Source organism: Carcharhinus amblyrhynchos, chromosome 1, assembly GCF_965287045.1.
Source record: "Carcharhinus amblyrhynchos chromosome 1, sCarAmb.v2.hapA, whole genome shotgun sequence".
In the NCBI taxonomy this organism is placed as follows: domain Eukaryota; kingdom Metazoa; phylum Chordata; class Chondrichthyes; order Carcharhiniformes; family Carcharhinidae; genus Carcharhinus; species Carcharhinus amblyrhynchos.
The window spans coordinates 119,674,181-119,694,192 of NC_137324.1; the positions used below are offsets into that span (position 1 = coordinate 119,674,181).

The 20,012-nt window shown below is 39.9% G+C and overlaps 1 protein-coding gene across 1 annotated transcript in view; it reads right to left on the reverse strand.

Annotated features, from left to right (window-relative positions):
• The window catches only part of LOC145344555 (ankyrin-2-like), an 831,416-nt gene that overhangs the window by 215,449 nt on the left and 595,955 nt on the right, over positions 1–20,012 (reverse strand). Inside the window, exons 8-9 of the mRNA XM_080191753.1 lie at positions 4,258–4,443; positions 1,868–1,891 (exon numbers count right to left, since the gene is read on the reverse strand). Coding sequence (XP_080047879.1) covers positions 1,868–1,891; positions 4,258–4,443 — 210 coding nt within the window. The remainder of the gene's footprint in view (positions 1–1,867; positions 1,892–4,257; positions 4,444–20,012) is intronic.

Sequence of the window (20,012 nt, forward strand, 5' to 3'; positions counted from 1 at the left end):
TATTTCAGATTTCCGGCATCCATGGAATTTTCTTTCATTTTGGTGGAAAAAACTCTTGTCTAAAGATGCCTATTTCAGCCTTTTGGCTAAGATTAAGTTTGTATTGACTTCATTTGAAGCAATTTTTAAAAGCGGCATCTTGACCTTTTGGCTGAGATGCAAATGAGATCAAGCCTTGGAGAAGGAGCTATGCCTACTCCAATCAGCTTGGATCATGTAGATCAAGCCCAAGACAGGAGGGGAGAGCTCTGTCTTGTCAGCTTGGATCGGGAATGTCTCAACTTGTTGAGACTCTGAATTGGACTTGATTTGACTCGATTGGAATAAAGACAAAAGAAAAGATGCCTGTTGATGCAAGATCAATTCATTGTCATATTACATTATTCTCCTTAATAATATTACAAGTGCAATGAATTCATGGATAGAATTTTTGGTAACAAGGGCACATTAGCAGCTATTGGCATCCTGATTTTTAAACACACATTCTTGGTTTGCAGAAGAGAAAGAGGCTAATGCCTGGTACACAAGGCCCAAAGCTCGACATGACAGAATGGTCCCGATGGAAGTGATAAAATGACAGAAAAAAAACTATTTAAATTTGCCCTGCAGTTCCATTGAATAACTGCAGCATTGCCCAAGGAGTGGAGTTATTCAGAGTTCTATTAATTTAAATAATTAAACTTTAATACAAGGGTTACATGTTTGCCAGCAATACTGGGTGGCACAAAGTACACTGAGTGCATGGTAGGTCTCAAGCTTCAGTGCCCTATAATAGAGAACAGACAGCCATTATATTAATTGTATCATTACTGTGTGACTATGCTGTTGGGTGAACTATTCTGACAAATAATGCCAGTGCATTAAGGGACAATCAACTGGGAAGCAATACAGAATATAAAATTTAATTCAATTAAAAGAAATTTTAGAATTTGCAGACTCTGGAGTAATTTACACCCAGAAAAAAGTGAAGGATTAGATTTTGTCACAATAGCAGGTCTGTAGAGGCTGGAGCTACTTTAAGGACCAGGACTCATTTAAACAGAATTGGAGAGCTAAGGATGCCAGATGGGTATTGCACTACAACTTTCTGGATTTGGATTGCTTATGGTTCAGAAGATACCCGAATGACGTTGGGAAAAAGGGTGTGGGTGGCAGCAGGGTTAAAATTTGAGCCTAAAACAGCACCATTCAGATTATTTTTGTGAAAACAGAGGAAAACTTATGCTCTGCCTGGCCCCACAAACATAATTTTAAACTTACCATTTGGGCCTTCTTCATCTGTACCACCTGTAAAACATGTGCAGCACACACTCTACCCAACTGTCTCCCAAAATAGCAATTGGGAGTTCTATATATGATTCTGATCTGCATGTTAAAAGAGCTGAAACCTCTTGAAACAGTGGTGGGCCACTTTAAAAATGGTAACAGTCGAAACATCAGCTTTAAAAGGGGTAGTAAAATTTCCACCCATCTTGAGGCTGCTCACATCGATCTGACTGACCAATTTAAACTCCTATCAGTGAAGACTGTGTATTGGAATTCCAACACAAAGCTCTTGAATTGCTGAGGAAGTTGTTCAAATTTCTCCCACAATGTCAGCAGGAGAGATCATTAAAACCTCTGGGAAAAAAAGGGAACCATTAACAAGAAGGAAAAGCATAATCTCAGAGTCTGCCTGCCCTTCAAAAGAAGGCATATGTGCTCAAAGGAATGATAAATCATAAAATAAAATACTATAAATACCAGATATTAGAAATTAAAAACAGAAAATTATTTTACTTGAAAGATTTGGAAATATAGTGATATAAATATGAAGGGCAGCTTTCAAACTATAAATGAGACAATATGAGAAGGTCTGGATATATACCTCTGTAGTCCTATTCACCATCATCTGGGCCAGCGTTAATAAGAAGCAGAGAAATAAGTGTAAGAAGGAAGAAAAATGAAAAAGTTAAGATAGGAAGCAGCACTAAAACAAAGGACTGTCTATCAGTGAAACCACACAGGATGCTTTGTCACAATAATCGGCACAGCAAACACAATGCGTGTATTGCAGAACCAAACAGAGACTGGTAATGTAATGTATAACCTCAATCAAAAGGCAATAACATTATTTATTTACCATCTTTAACATAGTAAACAGCATCCCCAGAAGCATCAAATATATTCTAAAGCCATGGAATGGCTTTTGTATAAATGCAACTTAACAACAATGGGTCTCAACTATCCAAATCATTATATCACTGTAACATTGCAATAATATAAGAACACAAGATCATACCCTCAACAAACCATGTAGAATTTACCTCGTTAAGCTATTGTACAAAAAACACAATCTTCTGTGGCAGGAACTGAGCCACAGGTCAGTTTCAAAATGATAAACCAGCATCAATTAGATTACTGATTTGTGAATACAGGCACACAAAATTTCAGGGTATTAGTCTGTCTGCACAAGCCACAATAACAGCTTTGACAATTTAATGATAAACTGACACAGCCACAGTCCCAGAAGACTTAAACCATCATGTTCCAGACTATTTCATCATTTTTATCTATGCTTATAACCTTCAATCCCACTCTCAATAATTTATCTAATGCTTTTCCAAGAAAGTAGGAGGAGGTGCAGTTATTAGATGCTAGTTTTTTGATAATGGTGAACTAGGAGGGTGATCGATGATATGGAATTGAAACTGGGATGAGAGGATTTTGCAGATTTGCTTTAATTGCAGGGAGTATTATAACTGTTTATCCTAAACCCGAGTTTCCCAAACCTTTTGAGACTGGGTTTTCACCACTAAGGTGGGTAAAGGGAGTCAGGAAATTTCTCAGCTTGGCCCATCTGCAGCGTCCACAAAGGCATGAACCTCCACACACACACCCATACTACCTCAAATCCATTATGCCAAGCAATGAGCCTCCACCCACAAATCCCCTGTTGCCCCTCATGCTCCCTATGCCAAACTGTGGTACTCCATCTACCCCATGGCCCCTCATGCCAGGCTATGGTACTTCTATGATCATTGACAAACTGTATGCTGTATAGAACCAATGAACTCTAGGACAGTAGGATATATAAAAAAAGCTTTAATCAGTCATTCATTTCTTTCCACTATATTTAAGTAATTTCACTACAGGCAAACAAATGTCTTTATCACCCAGACCCCTTAAAGTATCAATAACAGAAATCGCAAGGCCTTGAAACCATTTAACCGTGTGTAAACAAATATTGTGAAATTGACTGCACAAATCAGAGAGCCAAAGCTGTCAATCAAATAATATTTTGTCTGGGGCTCAGGTGTTTCAACCTGAGTAAAGGATGTCTGAGCTGTCAGCCTAGTCTCAGTATTCTAATCTCTATTGAATATTTCCCATTAATTCTAGCAGTGTGCAGGAAGCAGCACAGATACCTTGGATGGATTAATCCCAAGGTGCTCCAAACAAGAATGCACGCTGAAGCAGATGGCAGTAAGAGTATGGGTTATGACTTTCACGGTGATAAATGATTAATTGTGTCATGAAGCTGCAAATTCTCCTGCTGAAACATTGTTGACCATGTCGTGAAACTGTGAACAGTAACCTAATCCAGACGAGAAAGGTTCTGCTTAAGAAACTATTTAGGACCAAGAGATATGCATGTTTATATTCAAATGAGTGAAAAGTAACTATCGTTCAATATGTCTTCAAATAATATCCAACAAGCGGAATCACTTGTGTCTATCAAATGTACATTATTATGATTTACTTCAGATTCAGGCATAATTGCAGATTTATTTTCAACATCAATCTAAATGATTTTCTGGAGATCAACCTTCTTCCACATAGAGGTAGAATTTGAGAGTGAGCTTCTTAAAAGCTATTCCCTTTAACAAGTTACTAAAAAGGATTAGTGGAAACCCAGGAACAGATCAGTTGTCCAACTTGAGCATGTGAGCTATAGTGAGGAGCAAAAGGAGAAAATAACAAAGGATTGCGTCACCAATAAAACAGAAGTAACTTGTTCTGCATCTTTCATTTTTTTATGTCCATGTGAATCATGTGGTAAAAGGAACACATATCAAAATCTTAAATAAACCAAAGAAATCAGAATGAATGCAAGCAGCATTCATTCTGGTTTTTACCTGTGAAATGGGAGGTAAACAACATGCTGCAAAAAAGGACACACAATCTCACTAAAATATTTTTCCAAGTGACATGAGGTGATGCAAGTTCATCCTTCAGTTTTATCAGCAGTCAAAAACAATGCACACATTGCCATACCTTGGACTGCACATCAGCATTATGATCATTCTGTAGTAGCAGTGCCGCAGATTTGGTATCATCTTTCCTGGCTGCAATGTGCAGGGCCGGTAGCCGTACCTTTCCCTTGGTGTCATTCTCCAGTAGGATGGCAACTACTTGGTTGTGACCCTGTTGCAGTGCAACAGCTAGGGGAGTGAACCCATCCTGACAATTGAGAAGCAAGAATTTGACTTCCAACAGATAATTGCTTTGACATAGTTACTTGAAAGTTTGACAAAAGATTTAACAGGTTAATCACAAAATACAAATAACATCATGCTTTATATACTCCATTTAGCTTAGTAAATGCCCAAAAATGCTTTGGAGAAACCTGGGATAGTAACAATACTGTCAAATGAATTGACAGACATTTTTGAGGACATGAAGAGAATTAGCAAGATGAAAAGATTCCAATGAGTGAGGTTTCCCACTGATGGAGAGAGGGAGGAAGAATGCATGACATGTATGGATTGAAGACTGAATGGAAAGTAAGGCTGAAGGACATCCCAGAAATAGGGCAAGTCATGCCTCAAGAGAAGCTAGAAAACAAGGATCAGGATTTTGATGTTAATATATTGGGAACTGGCTAACCAATGGGGGTTGGTAAGAACAGGAGTGATAAATGTGTGAATCAACTGGCTGGAATTGTCCAGCTGTTCACATAGGTGGAATCTTCTGGTCAGTGACACAACCCACCTGCAGGATTCCTGGTGAGGAGCGATGCATTCAACGGGAAACCCTATTGTTAATGTTGGGACCAGAAGATCCCGTTGCCAGCCCAATGCAGCACTGGTTGTTGGCCAAAAATTGCATCTGAGTTGGAGGTTATGTTGAATGGACTTCGAGGCCAGTGAGGAAAATTTCTCAGAAATCAAGCATGGAGGCAACAAAGACTTGGCTAAAGTTGGATTGTAATCCAACAAAAAGGCATATTGAACAGGCTGCACATTGATCATGTAATCTATTACCACTGTCCACATTGAATTTTACTCTGGACATTTCTGTGTGCTATTGTATGTTATACACTATCACAATAATACTCCAATTTATTTTTCTGGAACATTGTGTTGGTGAGCCCAAAGGGCCCATTTGTTGGTGGGTTTATTTGGTGGGTAGTGCCTGGTGCACACAGAGGTGTGTGGGACACAAAAAGGACTAGAGCAGTGAAACACATGTACCCTCTAACAGGTTGATGACTGTGGTGTCGTGGAGGTTTGGAGGAGAACAAAAATCAGCAGAGCCCAACAACAAAGTTACTCTGAGTGGAAAGATTATCCCTGTGAGGCAGTGGGAGGGAAATGGCATGGAAGAGATGAAAAGAATGTGGTAGGGATGACATGAGGAAGGATATGGGATGGAGATGGCAGAATTGGTTACATGTAATAGAATGGTGGGGACAATTAATTGATACAACTTCTTATCCAAAAGCTCTCCCTTGAACTAAGAAAGAAAATTTGAATGATAAAGTTAGCAAAGCTGTTGTGAGTTAAAATGATGCATTAGTTTGATTCTATAGAAAAAGATGATAACAATTTAAAACCCTCCAAATTTCTGCACAGTCTAACTCCAATGGGTCTGCCAACATACAAACTTAGACTCAAGGAAGCAACAGTTGTAATGTTGCTACAAAACTTGAAACCCAACCAAGGACTTGTTATGGAACAAGATTGCAGTTAGGAAGCTGATTTCTTCAATGGTAGATGCTGATATTATAACAAGCAGATTTCAAGAAAATAAGTGTGTTTATTTATCGAATAATGAGCTCATGACATTCAAATTTGCCTTCTCAAGAGAAATCAGTTCCTAATTAGACTTTCATATTTATGACTAAACAGATCACAAGTCTAGGCTTCTGACAAGTTTGCGTTTCCATTTCTAGGCCTGTCTTGATGGACAGCTTTATGTAGCTTTTTCTAGAGTGAGACATTTTGATCCTGTTAAGGTTTTAAGAAGTAACAATGCAATAAAAGTAGCAGTTTAATGATGATTGTGTAGGTTTGCGCTAATATTATTAAACGAGGTTACAAATTATATCTATTCTTCATTCCTTGAAAATGTTTAAAACATTTATCGAAACAGCATAATTTCTTCTGTTCCAATGAAAATAGTCATAATTTTTCAAGTATCTCTTCATAATTATATTTCTTCGTGTCAACATCTCATTGAATCTGTGCTATATCCACTCCATCACATGAATGAATTTGTTTTACATTGGAGGCCAAAACTGTATGTAATACTCCAGGTTGTGGTCCTAATCAAGTTTTACATTGATTTAACTATTACATCTCAGTTTTTACATTCCCATATGTCTTATCATATAACCTATTGGACAGGATTTTCCAATTTTTGGCCAAGTGTTGACTTGGGCAGGAAAAGCAGAGGACAGCTCATTGGCGGCCCTGCCAGGTTTTCCAACACTGCCAAAAACAAAAGGGCGAATCCCATAATATAATTCTGTTGGGGGCAGACTCAGTTTCTGAAAGATCAGTGCACTGCCCTGACTTAAAAACACAAAGTTCAAAAAATAAACATCCCACGGAATTCCACTGACTGCTTCCCCCCCAAGGGACTTCCCCCTCCCTCTCCCACTGACACCACCACTCAGGAGAAAACAGTTCTTAATTAGACTTTCACATTCTATGATTATAAACCAGGCACAGTGCCAGACTTTTGAAAACATTTGGATTTATATTTCTAAGCATCAGTGTCACACAATCTTCACTGTTCGAAGTATAATTATTCAAGGTCTTGTTTTTACCAAATATATCAACCCTAACATTAACTGATACTGATTTTTATCTGCCACTTTTTTGCCCATTTCACCATCTTTTCACTATGTCTTTTTGAAATTTTCCCTTATACTCTCCTTGCTTTCCTTATCCCTTTTATAATTTCAAACCTGCTCTTAATTTTACATTTTACAATTATAGATCCCCCACACCTTCATTTACAATATCATTTTGTTTCTAATTTCTATTTACACACTGCATTATTAAATTTGAAGTAGTCACAGTTTTAATAATATTATGATACCAAAACTTTATTAGTTCCTTTCTAAAGTCATTGCTGATTGAAATGCAAATTTCTCTTTCCAGCGAACCATCGCTCATTCTCTTTTCATCTTTCTAAAATCGATTGTTTTGCAATATTTTACACCTTTCCGTTAGAACCCTATAGAGATTACTACTCTAGTGCTTCAACACATACATCTCATCTTTTTGACAGCTTAGTTTGTAAATGCATCAAGTACGCAGCCAGGGTTCCTGCTTGATTGCTACCAAATAGCTAATATAGACTGTGATCACATGAAAATTAGATGAGGACAGCAGTAGGCTAGGCTGTGTTGACCTCAGAAATAATTTTTTTTTGACACACATTGATTTTCTGTTGAGGTTCACACATAAAAAAAAATGGTCTTTTGGGTTAGGTAGCAACAGGCAGCCAACAAGCATGGAACTGCTCCTGAGTGTGAACCAAGTCTTGAACAGGCAAAATAATGGGGTGGAATTTAATTTTAATACTCTTTCTGTCCCAAGACACTGTTTTGGCAGGTTGTTTTCAACAACACCAATGACAATTAGGGAACACAATGGATCAAATGCTGGCTCTTATGCTTTATTACACAGGTTATAGTCATAAAACATGGTCAGATTATGATTCCATTTTATGAAGGGTAGCAATCTCTTCTTGCTAACACAATACTGGATTGTTATAAAGTACAGGTAAATTAAAATATAGCCATGCTATCTGAAGCAACTATCATCATTTATTTGTTTTAAAAGCATTAATAGCATCTATATTTTCTAAGCATTTAAAGATTTCAAAGGTAATCACTAGGTTCTCTCTGGGCACTTTCTAAAACAATTTGACACTGCACTAGACTTAGACTTCATCTATCAAGCCCACAAAGTGCGAGATTGCCTCCTTCACAAGTTCCATCCACGACACCTCTCTCCGAAATAAGGTCAAGTTCTGCCTCTGAATCTATGCTGCAACTTCAGCATTGCTACAATGTGGAAACTACTTCAGAGATGTTAAAGTGCTACGGTAGAAGGCTACATGATACTCATGTTTGATAGTTTGATCCATCACCCTACTGAGTCCTCGTCAGTGGCCGGATTACATGGGATACGTAGCTGAAACATTGCTACCAGGGATAAAGAACTAAGTACTTTTGTACATCATTTTTGTTTGAAGATCAAATGACTAAAGGAAAAGAAAAATGAGGAAGAAAAGATAGAAAACATTACCTTAAAAGAGTAATTTTTAAAAATGTAATTGAACAAAATATGACATTCAGGGTGCTTAACTGCATTCTTTCAACTGGGTCACATTTTTACTGAATCAAGACTTTTGTCATGCAACCAATATACGTTTAAACAAGTACACACGTACTGCTTGTTCTGCAATTATTGGATACAACACATATTTGATAAGCCTCAAAAATAAAGAAAGACTTGCAGTAATACCACACCTCTCACAACCACCTGATGTCCCAAAGTGCTTTATAGCCAAATAAGTACTTTTGATATGCAGTCACTGTTGCATTGTAGGATACTGATAGCTAATATACATTAATACTGGTCAGCACACCAGAGGTGACTTCCTTTCATTTCTTCAAAAAAATGTCATGGGATCCAGTTTAACATCTCATTTCAAAAACAGCCCCAATAATACTGCAGCACTCCCTCTGTACAGCACTGGAATAAGTCTTACCTTTTGTGTTCAAGTCCTGGGATGAGACTTGAACCTACAACATTCTGGCTTAAAAGCAGTTGAGATACAGCTGAAGCCACAGTTAAAAAGGGGAAAACTAAAAGGATAGGGGAAAATACAGAGATTGAATTAAGTGGATAGCTCTTATATAACAAGTAGGGCAACTGTAATGGGATAAATAGACTTTTTCCATACTGTAAAATGGTATGATTCAATTAAAATAAGAATGCAGTGTTATTTTCTGTGCCTATAGTGATAAACCTCTGTTCTTTACAGCTATGGAAACAGCTGAAAGCCAAAGAAATAAAAGGCCCTGTGATGAAAGAAATAAAATTAATTTTCATTGGCAGACGCCATGCATCATGCTCTTGGGACTACTGCAGCTTGGCTGAAGTGATGTGAGTTAATGAATGCATGCATCATATACGTGTGTCAGGCCGAATTCTGCCCACTATAAGTGAACTCAGTTGGGTGAGTGCTGCATTAATTTCTGGATCAGAAATTTGTCTCTTTCAAAATGCCCTTGAAGGTTTCAGAAGCAAATCGGGTACACTAAGGGAAATGCTGACATTAATGCCTCGAGACTAAAATACAACTGAGCCTTGAGCTTCTCACACTTGCCATTTTATTAAAATTCATTGTGCCATGAACTCTTGTGTTTTCCTCAGACTGAGCCTGTGGCTGGAATCCACAAATGGTGAGAACAGCCCCGAAAGTTGATGTGGCAAAAGTCAGATCAAAAGATGGGGTAAGATAAAGAAAGGATGCAATGAGCTCACTGCAGCCAATTTTCAAGCAAGCTTGTGACTTTGCAAGAGGATTTATATGATTCAAAATCCCTCCTTCAGTTGCTTTTGCAAAGAAAGTTAGATTGCTGCATATATTGTTCTTGAATGTTATTGCATTTTCAACATCTTTATAGGAAGGAGCAAATAGCAATGTTTTCAGAAAACATGGAGGAATTTTATTATAATGTAGTCCCATCCCTTCTCTTTCATACTGCTTATAAATAAAAACACTCCCTGACAATTGTATAAACTTGATTTATGTTCCCTTGAGTATTGAAGAAATAATCAAAGTGTTTAATATGTTAAAAGGATTTTTATGATAATATATTGATAGGGTAGACATTGCAATTTTAATTCTCTTGATGGGGAGAATCATGAGCAAGGGGATATTACAATAAATTATACCCAGGCTACTGAGAATTTAACTCAGGGAGAAGCTTTTCATACAAAGCATAGTGGAAAGCACATTACTATTAGAATGAAGGATAAGTATGGCAAGTTTTGGGAACCTTGAATAATGACAGATATTGTGAGCCTATCAAAGAGATAAAGGAAGCATTTGTCAAGGAGGCTGGGTTCACACAAAGTAAGTGTGGAATACAAGGAAAGTAGAAAGAAGCTTAAGCAAAGAGTAAGGAGGGCTAAAAGGGGTCATGAAAAAGCATCGACCAGCAGGATTAAGGAAAATCCCAAGGCTTTTTATACATATATAAAGACATGAGAGTAGCCAGGGAAAGGATTGGCCCACTCAAGGACAGGGGAGGGAATCTATGTGTGGAGCCAGAGGAAATGGACAATGTATTAAATGAGTACTTTGGTTCAGTATTTACCAAAGAGAAGGACTTGGCGGATGATGAGTGTGAGAAAAGGTATGTGTGATAATTTGAGTCATGTTGAGATCAAAAAGGTGGTGGTATTGGCATTCTTGAAAAATATTAAGTAGACAAGGGATATACTCCAGCATACTGACAGAGGCAAGAGAGGAAAGTACTGGGGCCTTGAGAGAAATCTTTGTATCCTCATTGGCTACATGGGAGGTCCCAGAGGATTGGAGAGTAGCCAATGTTGTTCCTATGTTTTAGAAAGGTAGCAAGAATAATTCAGGTAATTACAGGCCAGTGACCCTTATATCAGTGGTAGAGAAATTACTGGAGAGGATGCTTTGAGATTGGATTTATTCTCACTTGGAAATAAATGGATGTATTAACAAGTGGCAACATGGTTTTGTGAAGGGGGGGTCGTGTCACACTAATTTGATCGAGTCTTTTGAGGAAGTGACAAAGATGATTGATGAGGATGTTGTCTATATGGACTTCAGTAAGGCCTTTGACAAGGTCCCTCATGGCAGACTGGTGCAGAAGGTGAAGTCACATGGGATCAGAGGTGAGCTGGCAAGGTGGATACAGAACTGACTCGGTCGTAGGAGACAGAGGGTAGCAGTGGAAGGGTGTGTTTCTGAATGGAGGGCTATGACAATCAGTGCTGGGACCTTTGCTGTTTGTAATATATATACATGATTTTGAGGAAAATTTAACTGGTTTGATTAGTAATTTTGCAAAAACACAAAAGTTGGAGGATAGTAATGAGGACCATCAAAGGATACAGCAGGGTATAGATTGGTTGGAGACTTGGGCAGAGAGATGGCAAATGGAGTTTAATCCAGACAAATATGAGGTAATGCATTTTGGAAGGTCAAATACATTAAATATACAGTAAATGGCAGAACCTTTAAGAGTATTGATAGGCAGAGGAATCTGTACAAGTATACCAATCATTGAAAGTAGCAGCGCAGGTGGAGAAGGTAGCCAAGGCAGCATATGGCATGCTTGCCTTCATCAGCTGGGGGCATTAGTTTAAAAATTGGCAAGTCATGTTGCAGCTTTATAGAACCTTAATTAGGCCGCAGTTGGAATACAGTGTTCAATTCTGGTCACCACACTACTAGAAGGATATGGAGGTTTTGGAAAGGGCACAGAAAAGATTTACCAGGATATTGTCTGGTACGGAGGGCATTAGCTATGAGGAGAGGTTGGAGAAATTTGGTTTGTTCTCACTGGAACGACGGAGGTTGAGGGGCAATCTGATAGAAGTCTACAAGATTATGAGAAGCATGGACAGAATGGATAGTCAGAAGCTTTCTCCCCCAGAGTGGGAGACTCAATTACTAGGGGACATTGGTTTAAGGTGCGAGGAGCAAGGTTTAAAGGAGATGTACGAGGCAGGTTTTTTTATACAGAGGGTGGTGGTGCCTGGAACTCTTTGCTGGAGGAGGTAGCGGAAGTGGATGTGATAGTGACTTTTAAGTGACATCTGGACAAATACATGAATAGGATGGGAATGGGGGGAAATGGTCCCCGGAAGGGTAGGGAGTTTTAGTCAAGTCGGTTAGTATGGTCAGTGCAGGCTTGGAGGGCTGAAGGGCCTGTTCCTGTGCTGTAATTTTCTTTGTTCTTGAAATCAAGAACTTCTCCCACTCAACGCCCTAATAATGTTGTCGATGCTAGGAAAATTGAAAAGTCCTCGAAAAAAATGAGATAATTTTTTATTAGATAAGAGTATTAGAGCAAACGTGGATAAATAGAACTGAGGTAACAGACTTACATTGTTTTAATCTAAGAGTTCAATCTTTCATTTCAAAGGAGAAAAATAACTTCTGACAATTTTAATATCATTTTTCATCCCCTGTTGCAGGTTATTTGTCTCCCTGGTCATTAGATTAATAAAATTGGATTAATTGGACTAGAACACAAGAAAAACAAGAACACAAGAAATAGAAGCAGCAGTACAACATATGGCCCGTCAAAATTGCTCTGCCATTCAATATGATCATGGCTAATCTTAGGCTTCACCTCCATTTTCCCACCAACTCCCTTATCCCTTAATTCCATGAGATACTAAAATTATGTCCATCCCAGCCTTAAACATATTCATTGATCATCTGGGTAAAGAATTCTAAAGATTCATAACCTTTGAGTGAAGTAATTTTTTTCTCATCCCAGTCCTTTATGATTGACCCCTTATCCTGAGACTATGCTGCTATGTTTTAGATTCCCCTCCAGCAGAAACAATCTCTCAGCATCTTCCTTATCAACCCCTTTCAAAATTTTGTAGGTTTCAATGAGATTGTCTCTCATTCTTCTAAACAACAGAAAGCATAACCCCAAATTACTTACCCTCTGATTATAGGACAAACCCCTCATTCCAGTGACTAATCCAGTGAAACTTCATTGTAACATCTCCAATGTGAGTATATCCTGTGTTAAATGTGGAGACCAAAACTGCACACAGTATTCCAGGAGTATTCTGACCAAAAATCTTTACAACTGAAACAAGATTTCTTTTTTTCAGGTGGATGGGAGTACAAGAATAAAGGCCAACATGTAATTTCCCTTCTTAATTGTTTGCTGCATCAGCATGCTAACTTTTTGCATTCCTTTTATAAGCGCACCCAAGACTCTTTGAAAATCAACACTTACAAGTTTCATAACTTATTAAAAAAAATCCAACTTTTTTTCCCCACACACTGCATCCGTCATCTTGTGGCTCATACTCTTAATCTGGCTAAATCTCTTTGCAGCCTCTGTGTCCTCCCCACAGCTAAACTTCCTATCTATCTAGCTTGGTATCATCAGCAAACTTTGATACGTCGCTCTCTTGTCTCTTCAACTAAAATATTAATATAGATCATAAATAGCTGAGGTCCCAATACTGATCCTTGAGATACTCCATTCACTATTCACAGCCTGTCAACGTGAAAAGAACCTGTGAACCTGTTTATGCACACTCTCAGCTTTCCATTCAGTAACCAATCCTCTATCCTTGCTAAAATATCACTCCCAACTCCATTAGCTTTATCTTGACAATTAAACTTTGTTTTGGCACCTTTTCAAATGCCTTTTTGAAATCCAGGTATATTCCATGTACTGGTTCTCCTTAATCTACCTTGCTAGTTACATTGGCATAAGACTCTCATGCATGTGTAAAATAGAATTTCCCTTCAGTAAAGCAATATTGACTTGTTCGAATCATACTATGCCTTTATAAGTACATTGTTGCACTTCCCCAATAACTGATGTTGGACTAACAGGTCTGCAGTTCACTGTTTTCTTCCTCCTTTCTGGAAGATTGGTGCAGCCTTTGTCAACTTCCAATCTAACGTGACCGTCCCTGAATCTAAGGAATTTTACAAGATCATAGCCAGTGTATCTACTATATCTGCAACATTTTCAGAACCCTACGTTGTGGGCCATTAAGTCCTGGGGATTTGTCAGGTTTTAGACCCACAGAACATTACAGTACAGAAACAGGCCTTTTGGACCCTCTTGGCTGTGCCAAACCATTTTTCTGCCTACTCCCACTGACCTGCTCCTGGACCATATCCCTCCACACCCCTCTTATCCATGTACCTGTCCAAGCTTTTCTTAAATGTTAAAAGTGAGCCCGCATTTATCACTTCATCTGGCAGCTCATTCCACACTCCCACCACTCTCTGTTTGAAGAAGCCCCACTAATATTTCCTTTAAGCTTTTCCCCATTCACCCTTAACCCATGTCTTCTAGCTTTTTTCTCCCCTAGCCTCCAGTGGAAAAAGCCTGCTTGCATTCACTCAATCTATACCCATCATAATTTTATACACCTCTATCAAATCTCCCCTCATTCTTCTACGTTCCAGGGAATAAAATCCTAACCTATTCAGCCTTTCTCTGTAACTCAGTTTCTTAAGTCCCTTCCACCAATACATTTCTGCTGATATTAATTTCAATAATTTCCTCAATCATTTTAAACCCTAGGTTATGGTCAATTTCTGGTATGAAGCTCATGTCTTCTACTGTGAAGACAGACACAAAATATCTACTCAGCACTTTGCCATTAACAATCTGTCTGTGCTGGGCCCGATGCGAATAGGCGGCATGTAAACTTTTTGCTGTCTCCTCATTTATATTTTGGCATGTAGCCCTGCACAACCCGCACTGCTGTCTGGCTGTACACTCAGGTAAAGTCGCAATTGTCCAAGATGACCATAGGCTGTGACCAGTGGTGATTTAACCTGAGGATCACCACACCTCAAATGACGGGCAGGTAGAGAAGACAGGCCTTCATGAATAACTCCAGCCAGTACCAGAATCAAACCCATGCTGTTGGCATCACTCTGCATCACTAACCAGCTGTCCAAACAACTGAGCTAAACCAACCCCTGGCAGACACAACATGGCACCCTGGAATCAAAACTGACATGGATTCCAACTAGCCTTCAAGGAAATCTGTCCCTCTTAAAGAGAAGCTGTACTGGATAACTAAAGGCTGCAAATAATTCATTCCAATACAGGTAAAGTGAAGGAACAAAGTACAAACCACTAAAAGGAGTTCAAACATTTTCAGATGCTGCATTCAAGGCACTAGTGTTGAAGCTCTGATAAAAGTTCATCAACCTTAAACATTAATTTTGTTTCTCTCTCTACAGATAGTGCCTGAACAGCTGTGTATTTCCAGCATTTTCTTTTATTTCCAACTGCCAGCATCTGCAATATTCTGCTTTGCCACTTGTTTTGGAAGGGGCCTCAAGGAGAAAGGTCATTTTCTCTGAGGCTAAGAGGCCCTCATACCAGGCCCTACAAAAATGGGAGCAAAAGGTAAGGGAGGTCAAAGCTCACTGTCTAGCCCCGCGAACCTGGTAGCAGTACCGGACATTGTTTAATGACCAGACTCATGCAGTCAAGGACAGTGAATGCATCTTCACATGTCATCCTATACCCACCAAAATTCCAGCCTCACACTCACCTCATTGCCCTATATTGCCAGCATTCACACATCAGCACTCCCCAGCGCTCAGAACTCATGCCTAACATTCACATACTTCATGTCTCTTCCTTGCCCACACAAAAGTTCCAATGATGTAAGCCTTACATTCACCTCCTACTGATTACACAGGCTTCTTCACCTTCAACAGGCACAATCAAACGAACACAATACCACAGAATCACTGGTATTCTCCCCTCTCTTATAGGATAAGGCAGTCCTTAACAGTAGAACCACAGAAACATAACAGGAACAGAGAGGTGGTGATGGATTGCCACAATTCCCTCCATTCAGTCAACTCAGGACTTCAAGTCCAAGTCATCAGGCCAGCCACAACAGAAACTATGGCACCCAGCATTGGAAAAACCATTGAGAATGATGTTAAATTATTGTCTTATGTCCCTTAGCAATTCCCTCTCCACCCTCATCATGAGATCTGGCATGAAATGAAGTTTCAGATTATTAACTCAGCCCATTCCTCCCCTTCTGTGTTTATACTTTCAGATGTTCAAGAGCTGCCACTCAGTTAACCTCAACAAAGCCAAGAGGATGGGAAAGAGCAAACACACAGAGGTGAAAAAATAAGAGCGGCATGGATAAGTTGGGCCAAAGGGCCTGTTTCCATGCTGTAAACCTCTATGATTCTATGACTCTGTTATAGGTCACTAACTGTAGCCTTCATGCTTTACCTGCAACACAATGAAATTTTAGCTGTATGATGTTGAGCTCATCATCTCTGTGCCCACATATGTGGCCAGAAGTCACCTCTCCACCAATTGGACCCTTCCCCTGACCATCAGGATTATCTTTCCACACCCTCTTGTCTTTTACCCTCTCCAGGTCTTTTCATTGGAAAGTGCGATTATAACTTCAGCCATCATAATGTTTCCACTTAGCTCACCGACTGTAACCTATAACTTCTGAGCTTGCAGCGCTCCATTGTTTCTCAGATCCAAACACAGCATTATCAATAAACAAAAACAGAAAAAGCTGGAAAATCTCAGCAGGTCTGACAGCATCTGTGGAAAGAGAATACAACCAATGTTTTGAGGCAGAATGACCCTTCATCAAAGTTGAAGACCAGGAAAATAGGACAAGATTTATACTGCGAGGGTGAGAGGTGTCTGTAATTGATTGGGATGGAATACACAAGATGGCAAAGGCAATGTGAATGGTAAGGACAAAGGCAATGTGAATGGTGCTGATAGCATCAATCAAGAGATCAGAATGTGTAAATGGCAGAACAAAGGGTGGGGAGGTGAGGGTGAAACAAAATTGAAAATGAGCTTTTCGAATTGGAAAAATAAAAATAAGAATAAGCATAAAAAAGTAATAAAAATGGATTAATAAGAGGAAAAAAAGAAATGAAACAAAATAAATGGGAATGAAGTGGAGCTGCAGGATAGAGATTATGCTCTGAAGTTGTTGAACTTAGTGTTCAATCCAAAACACGCTGACAAGGGCGATGATGTTGTTTCTTGATGAATAGACCTCTAGCTTACGCAGGCTGAATGTTAACTCTCCGACAACCAATCCTACCTACCCCGGATCACAAGTCCATCGATGAGCAACAAGCCATTATTTTCCAGACTGTCACTGACCTCGTTTACTCTACAGAGTGTCCATTCACAGCCTCTTTCAGTTCCCAAATGCCTCACAGTCCACTTGTACTCCTTCCTAAGATCCACAAACAGGACTGTCCAGGTAGACACATTATTTCAGTCTACTTTGGCCCCAAGGAACATATTTCTCTCTATATCAACTTCATTATTTTCTCCCCTTCTTTGGTTTCTTCCTATTTACAGTCACCACATTAATAATGCAATCCACCAGTTCAATAGTTTCCAGTTTCCCAGATATAATGGTCTCCTTTTCAATGGATGTCCAATCCCTCGCCACCTCCATCCCCCACCAGCACAACCTAAAGGTTTTTTTATTCCTAGAGTAAAGAGGCACTGCGAGTTCATATTCATCACCCAACTCTTCTACCTGAACTTGTTCTCACATTGAACAGGTTATCCTTCAGCTCTATTTACTACTTCCTGCCTTTTCATGAGATAGTAGAACATGTTTTTTTCCCCCAGTCCTTATTTCCTCCCCCTCACTGTTTGTTCTGGTACATTTATGACTAAATCAATGCCACTTACTTCTCATCTCATCAACTTCTCCTACAATTTCCATCTCCTCCCTACATGTGTATTATTCAATTGTTTGGTGTGTAATTGTGTGTCTGTTGACTGCTCTCTGTGCTATTAGCCAAGCTTGTATATGGTGACTGAGAAAAAGAAATTAAACTGAAAGCTAGAAGCTGTAAGCATGAGAACAGACATTTTAGAAGAAATGTAAATAAAACCGCTGCGCATTCTTGTTTGCCATCTCTGCATTTTTCTGATGCATAAACCACAACAACATAGTCCATTTTCAACTCTTCTCTTCCTTCCTTGACTTCTCCAGCTATATTTCTGGAGATAGGCACAACCAGAGACCAATTGACAATGAAACACACTATGCCAAGGCACAGGACCCTAACCAATTGTGTGCACGTAGGGGCAGGGGTGGGGTACACCAGCTGGTGCATTCAAGCAGATTACATTTGCTGACAGGCTCGATCAGCAGGTAATACAAACAAAGTAGACCCTGAAAGAACAGGAAAACGCTGGTCCAAATCATATGAACGTTTAACTTGAGGACATGCATTTGAGGGATGAAGAGAGGTGACTCAGCAGGGAGGGAGAGATAGAAGCTACTGAGTTTCAGTGTTTTTGCGAAAGGTGAATAGGTTTGCAACTCGACCCAGAGCAGGCCTGCAACAGCGAGGCACAACCCCCTGACTCAAGTGAGACAGGAGGCGGCCTTGAAGGCATCAGGCAAGTGATGAGTGAGATTGTAAGAATGGGAGAGTGTGAGGGGTGGAGGGAGGAGACTGTTTGAGGGCATTAGCCAGGGTTGAAGACTTTCAGGGAGGGAGAGAGTGTGAGAGGGCCAGGTTGCGTTTTAAAGGAAGGGAGAGTTTGTGATGGGGTTGGCGGTCCCTTAGGAGAACGGTTTGGAGTTTGCGAGGTGGGAATGGGCAGAAGAGCAGGGTGTGTGCCGTTTGAAATCCAGAATTACAGCTTTATTGTTAAAAGATTAACCCAATTTTTGCCGATCTTGAATTGAAGCTGATAAAACATAGGATTGACTGTGCGAATGCCTGCTTTTTCAGACACTTCACTAAAATTAAGATCAGTCTTAGCAATATGAAGCTGCACTATCAATCTGAAGCGCAACAGTGCACATTCATCTTCATTTTGTAGCTTCTGCCTGTGTGTTCTGGGGGTGAGGAAGGGTAGGGAGGGGCTTGAGGTTGGTGGGGGTGGGGCAGAAATGAAGTTGAGCACAGGATCACACGAACTGCAAATCTGCCTCTGCTCCCAACCAATATCAACTTTAATCCCACTGATTCCCACAATTTTGATTATACTTCCTCCCACCCCATTTCCTGACAGAGCTCTATTCCATTTTCAGCCTCTCTATCTCTATCAGCTTTGATAGGAAAAGGTGCTTCCCTCAAGACCCTTTTCCACACCAGCTGATACCTCCCAAAGAGTCTGATACCCCAATCCCCAGGTGAAAGGTTATTGGGGGTAGGAAGGAACATGGTGCTGAAGTTACAAGCAGATCAGCCATGATCTTATTAAATGGCAGAGCAGGCTCGAAGGGCCAAGTGGCTTACTCCTGCTCCTAATTCATATGTTCATAGGTGCTCCATCCTCCCTGGCCTCTCCATCAAGACTCCTGCACACACCCCATCCCACCTCCTCATCCATTCCAGACCTCATGACACCCCATGAGACCTCCCACACTTTCTTGATCCTGATCTCAAGGATTTAGCCTTTTGGGACTACCTATAGCCCCAGCGGCCACAGCTCCAATTACCATTGCTGGGATTACAATGCTAACGATCAAACTGTTTGGCTGACAACTCTTTGAGGCAGGACTTCTATGGAACGTTAAATGGCTGAGGGGCTGCCATCATCAAAGAGGATGCACTCCCCATTGACTTTTGCTTCTAATTCTGCCTAGAATTCTTTCAAAAGCTCACAATTTTTACAATGTCACCCTTCGGAAAAAGCAGCGTCCCTGAAATTCTAAGGTAGTTTACATCTTTTTCCGATGGTTTTACTGGTTTCCTAATGACATTATTCTAGGTGATTGTGAGAAGCCCCAAAGAATTCAGGCCACTTGGATCCAAGGTCCAAGCCTTTAACATACACTGACTGCAACTTCTCTGATGTTCGAATGTGAAACAAACAGCAGGCTAACTGAAGAGAAACAAAAGGTCCACTTTGTGCAGGCAAAGTTCCTACCTTACATTTCTCAAAATGCATAGATTTACTGGATCAGTTGAAGCCAAGGCCATCTGCCATTTATCGCACTGATGAATAGGAAACC